Genomic DNA, 5,847 nt, shown 5'->3' on the forward strand with positions numbered 1-5,847 from the left:
GTCTCAACTTTACATAGCATTATTTGCACCTCCCAATGTTCCTTCTCTCTCTCTCGCCCGAAACCTCCCAACGCCTGCATGGCAAGCTCGACATCGAGCGCATAATTTTGCACAGATTGGCTTGCATCTATGCAACCGCAAATGAGCTTAAATCATATGTGAATCCTGTGCTCTGTCGCCTTAATAGATTGTACACAGCAGTTGGTCGAGCGGCCTGGATAGCTCACACCCCCGCAATGGCATCATGAGAGAGATTTGCCGTATTTTAAATTAATTAAATAAACAGTTGTAGCCCCCTACCTCTTCTCCTTACTCTTTGCGTGTCACTGCACAATAAGGCTTTTAAAGATTCTAGGCCTAGATGGAGAGAATGGTAGCTAGTCTAGATTCTAAATCCGCGCATGGAAGGGGCGCGGGGGGCGTAAAAACAGTATTTGACGGCAAGTTGACGGCAGACATTGACGGCGTCAAGTGTTTTTCTCACACTTCTCGCGTTGCTTTTCTCTTCCTCTCCTCTCCCGCCTACCCTTGTTTATATATAACACGGGGTCCAATTCACGGGATCAACAGCAGGGGCGCATGGACGGCCGAGCGCGCGATTTGGGCCGTCGGATAGACGCAGCAAGGGGGGCAGGTTTTTGATTGCGAAAAGTCGCAAGGCTATTAGCAAGTCGCGATAGGGCATGTGGTTAAGGTTGTGGGCTATGGAGCGGGAGGTCGTGGGTTCGAAGGGGCGCGCAATCAACAGCTGATCTTGCCCTTGCCGTTGATCCCGCAAGTCATGCCCGTGTCAGTGATCAACGAGGCCCGCCTACCTTCCTCAAAAGCTTCTGTCTACCACAATTGAATTCTGCACAGCTCATCTTCTCAAAAGCTTATGTCTACCAATATTGAATTCTGCACAGCTCATCTTCTTCCAGGTATGTGTTTTTTTCGTCTCTTTTTGGTGCCCGATCGCACACCGCATTTGCATCCCCTGTCCTCTCCCATACCCCAATTTGTTCCTGGTTTGCGTTCCGCTATTTAGATATTCTCGCGCCATAGCCATGCATATGTCATGCTCCTCCCAGATTTCTTGTGAACGATCCATGTGCTTCGGAGATGGGTTACAATTTCTAGTTTCCAATATATGTGTCCATCTTAACATGCAGGCGTAAAGCTTGAAAAGTGGCATGATCTGAGAGTTGAATAGACTTGATTGCCACAAGGTTTTTATAACTCTTACTTCATCGAAAATCGTTGGCCATGCATTCCGAGCTTCTCTCCATCCAGCCTGGAGAGATACAGTTCCAATGTGAGTCTACCGGCTAGTCTCTTTTCATGTCTTTTCAAATCACCGTTTGGATCTAACTTTCTCGGTATGTAAAGCAGTTGAAGTCCGAAAGCAAGTTTCATGCTCTCTCCAGCTTTCAAATACAACTGAGGTTTATGTTGCTTTCAAGGTCAGTGTTTACTTTTGTTTTCCGTCTGAAGGTAGGGTTGATCATATTCTTCTGGTCTTCTGTGCTAACGTTAGATTAGTACCGTGTTCTGAGTTTCTATAATAGCTAATGTGTAAATGTTTAGTAGAAATCTCAACGAACATGGTCACATTTTTTGTAGGTCCAAACCACATCACCTAAGAAGTACCGTGTTCGGCCTAATACTGGGTTGGTCTCACCAAATGGCTCTTGTGAAATCACTGGTGAATGCTGCTGTATGATCACAAGCTTTGATTCTTTTTCCTTTTCTTTTCTTTTTGTTATGCTAAAACAGAAATTGGTGCATGCGGAGAAATCCATGTTAAATTGAAGCTTATGTCCTTTATTGCAATACAGTTACAATGCAAGCGCAACGAGAAGCTCCTCTGGACATGCAGTGTAAAGATGAGTTTCTTGTGCAAAGCGTAGTAGTCCCTAATGGTTTTGATGAGAAAGATATTTCGCAAGACCTTGTAAGCATTCCAGAACTCTATTTTAGATGGCTCCTTGCCTGTTCCAGGTTTTTGTTTTGGAGTAGAGCAATTTGTCTTCTTGTTACATTTAAAATGAGGATAATCAGAAAGCCTTGCTTTGTTATTTTGCATGGCTTCTAACTGAGCAAAGTCCAATCACGGATGTCCAATCATGGATGTGTAAGTTGGCTACATTGTATACGTGTAACACATTGCATTGGTAAAGAGCAACCTATGAGCAATTTGCTTGAATCAAAGTTTGCTAGAAGCAAAGCTGCATTTTGTTTTTTAAACCTTTGTCGCTAAGTTCTGATGGAAGAGACTCTCTGGTTGCTGTAACAAGGTTGATTTCAGCGTTGGAAAAAGTAGAATGAGGGGGGATGGTTTCGGGTATAGTAGTAAGATTCTTATAGCCTATTAAAGCACCTCTCTCTCTGTGTAATGGGGGGGGAGAGAGAGAGAGAGAGACCTTGGTCAGTTCTTGTTCCATGGCGGACACCACACCTGGGTGTCACTACAGTATATAACCTGACCACGGAGGACCTTGCTAGTATTAAGGCGGTCACTATTGGGCGGATGGTGGGCTTCTCTCCTTCACGCGGCACAATTTGGGAGTGGCTTCAAGTTGTCCTCGGCAGCTTCAAAGGCAGATCTTGGAGCTCATCATGCAATGGCATTTTTTAGGTGCAACTTTCAGACAATTGCTGGGCCGAGTCTTTGTACGGTCGCTCTCTTATTATTGCAGGGACCTGGTTGTTGGTTTTTGAGCATTGATTTCGATGTGGAGGAGTTTGATTGCCAACAAAGGATTCCTTGTTTTTGAGTCACTCTCTCCTTTCCATCGTTCCTAGTCTTAGGTTGTGTTACTGGTGTAGCGGCTAGGTGGGGCCTGGTTATACCAGGTTCATTGGCTACACAGATCGGCACACCACGGATACAACTCTACTCACTTGAGGAACCCATTTCTTGGATATTGTAGGACTTTGCGATCCCACCATAGAGCAAGTCCGTCTATAGAGGGTGGTGGTTATTGGTCGTGCGGATCATTGTCTTAGATGCCATTAGGTTGGGCACATGGTTAGAGGTTGCCCTTCTCATCCTTTGCGTCGCTCTGAGCCACAACATCCCGTACCTCAGGGCACAATGGGTGTTTGGTGGAAGGCCCCTTGTTGCCATACTTTTCGGCGGGCGTTACCTCCAGCAACACACATGCACCACCTCGACAATTGTCTCCGCGACAGTCTCACAGGTCTCAGCTACTCATGTGACAGTCTTGGACACTCCAAGCGTGAAATCAATAGCAACACATGAACAAAAACTTTAAAATTACCAAACATTGAGAGAGAGAGAGAGAGAGAGAGAGAGCGCATGCACCACCTCGACAACTTATCTCCGCGACAGTCTCACAGGTCTCGGCTACTCATGTGATAGGCTTGGACACTCCAAGTGTGAAATCAATAGCAACACATGAACAAAAACTTTAAAATTACCAAACATTGAGAGAGAGAGAGAGAGAGAGAGAGAGAGAGAGAGAGAGAGAGAGAGAGAGTTCTGTGTCCAAAGGTATTGGCCCCATAGTTTGGTGTCCCTTTTGGTATTTCTTTATCATTAATTATTGCAAAGTATAACTCCCGAGAGACCTCTGCTCTCAGACTTTGCGGCCAGGTGCTCTGCAGAGTGAGGCCTCAAGGGCTCTTTTAAACAATACAAGGGATGCCAAAAGTAGAGCCCCAAAAGTAATCAGTTCAAAAGCTTTAAGTTCCAAAAGCATCTGGTCCAAAAACTTACGCCAAAAGTTGTGAACGCAAATCACGGAATTCCGTACAACTGCCACGTCCGCAAAGGCAACGCGTTTTTTGGATTTCCTTATGGCCTGCCATGTCAGCATGTTAGCGTGATTTTTGGATTTCTATATAATTGTCCAGTCAGCGTTCTTTAATCTCTTTTGTCCCTTGGGCCATGCGACAGGTACCCATAAGTTGGAAAAACTTATGGGTACCTGGTAGTAATGCCATGTCATCAGTTTTTGACATGCCCTTCTTGAAAGAATTGTACTAGCCCTCGATTACGCTTGCAAAAACAGACATAATCCATAAACCAATTCAGTAGACACCGACTCTAAGTACCGATGCACTAGACGACACCAATCTAGTACAAGCACAAAGAGAACAGTCGTTGAACATTCACGTCACATTCAAGTCAAATCACATAGAATCCATGGAGATCTAGGACCGTGATTCCTGGCAATGTATTTAGCAATCGCATCTAGATCCACACAAGACCTCGTTGATGTCGGATTAACTAATCCTTATTGCGAGAATATCATCGATCCTTGGGATAGGGAATCGGTTCTTGATGGTGATTTTATTGAGAGCTCTATAGTCAATGCACATTCTCCAAGATCCGTCTTTCTTTAGTACTAGCAATACCGGAGAACAGTAAGGTGACGTGCTAGGTTGATGAGACCCTTTTCTAGAAGTCCTTTTACTTGGTTCATTATTTCTTCATTTTGGGCTCGGCTAACTGGACAGGGTGGCCGTTCGGTGGTATACTTCCAGGAATTAAATCAATCGTATGGTCCTCAAGACAAGGTGGAGGTAACTCGCCTGGTAGGCCTTCGGAGAAACAATCAGCTTGTGTGTGTAGAAATTCTTGTCATTTTTTATGTAATTCAGACCTGTAGGTGCCATTCAAAATAAAGCGAAGAGCATGTTGACATGGCTGTTATACGGACGATCGCAAATTACGTTGACATCTGTACAAATTACCGCAAAACGCATTGGCTGTTGACGTGCCTTGACTATACGGATTTGTGCGATTTCCACTGACAGTTTTTGGTTGGCAGCTTTTGGGAGAAGTTTCTTTTGAGTTTAATGCTTTTGGGGCTCTGCTTTTAGCATCCCTTGTCACCTTTATAAGTGAACCAAGGGGCTCACTTTTCAGAGCATTTGGACGTAGAGTCTGAGAGTGAGCAGGGCAGTTGTACTTTGCTCAAAGATTAATATAAAAGAAATACCAAAAGGGGCATCAGTCTTTAGGGCAAATCTCTCTTGGCACGGAACTACACCGGGCTTGTCGACTCTTAAATTTGTGGTGTGTTTTGAAGTGAATCTCTGTTGTGTTGGCGATCGATTCTTGACTTGGGGTGTCCAAGTATGTTAAGAGTGGTATTAGAGCACGACCGATTTCTCTTCTACTGAGAAATCCGATCCCTTTTCTCGCGACACTTCTGGATTCCGAAAAGAACCAATCAACCTCTTTTGCAACTGCTGAGGCGAAGGAGGTTAACAGAAGATGAGTACCGGCCACCTCGGCCTACACAATATGAACTTTTGGAGATGCAACATCGACAACATGTTGACGAGTGCACAAAGCATATGCTTTAGTTTACTAAAGGTCCCCAATTTGCAAATTTTTTGACTCAGCAGTCTATGGTTGAAGTGCATACTTAGTGGCATAAAGCCAGCTAACCACCAATCAAATTGGAAATCGAGAAACCTCCTACTTTGAGGATGTTTACAGAAGAAGAACTTCAACAAATCAGTCAGCTTTTGGACATGAAGAATCAATTGAAAAAGCAATTGAAGAAGCGCAAGAAGAGGACTGACTACCTCGGTTACTTGGGCCGTCAATCTTCTTTTGCATCCGCAAGAAAGCAAAAGAATTGTGTGTGTTTTGAAGGACTACCTAGTTCTTTTTCCTCTTCTTCTGACAGCTTTTCCAGCTCTTCCGATTCGACTAAGGAGGACAAAAAGGGCAAGAAATGAAGCAAAAAGAAAAACTTCCGAAAGAACAAGAAAAAGTCAAATAAACTTAGATTTCGACCAATTTCTTATAGCTCTATAGAGAGGAGTCATCCTCTAACAGTCCGGACTCTGGCGACCATATGTTTTATGCGAAGAAGAATCATTTTT

At 44.2% G+C, this 5,847-nt stretch overlaps 1 protein-coding gene across 1 annotated transcript; it reads left to right on the plus strand.

Moving 5' to 3' along the window:
* The first annotated feature begins 889 nt into the window (after positions 1 to 889).
* LOC147446062 (vesicle-associated protein 1-2-like) lies at positions 890 to 1,998 on the plus strand. Its single transcript, XM_086524667.1, has 6 exons — positions 890 to 920; positions 1,152 to 1,294; positions 1,372 to 1,442; positions 1,603 to 1,684; positions 1,818 to 1,933; positions 1,981 to 1,998. Exons 2-6 carry the CDS (start codon positions 1,246 to 1,248, stop codon positions 1,996 to 1,998), a joined length of 336 nt encoding a protein of 111 aa, XP_086380793.1. The 5' UTR covers positions 890 to 920; positions 1,152 to 1,245.
* The last annotated feature ends 3,849 nt before the right edge of the window (positions 1,999 to 5,847 follow it).

Source organism: Adiantum capillus-veneris, chromosome 12 (genome assembly GCF_014529385.1).
Source record: "Adiantum capillus-veneris isolate H3 chromosome 12, ASM1452938v2, whole genome shotgun sequence".
NCBI lineage: Eukaryota > Viridiplantae > Streptophyta > Polypodiopsida > Polypodiales > Pteridaceae > Adiantum > Adiantum capillus-veneris.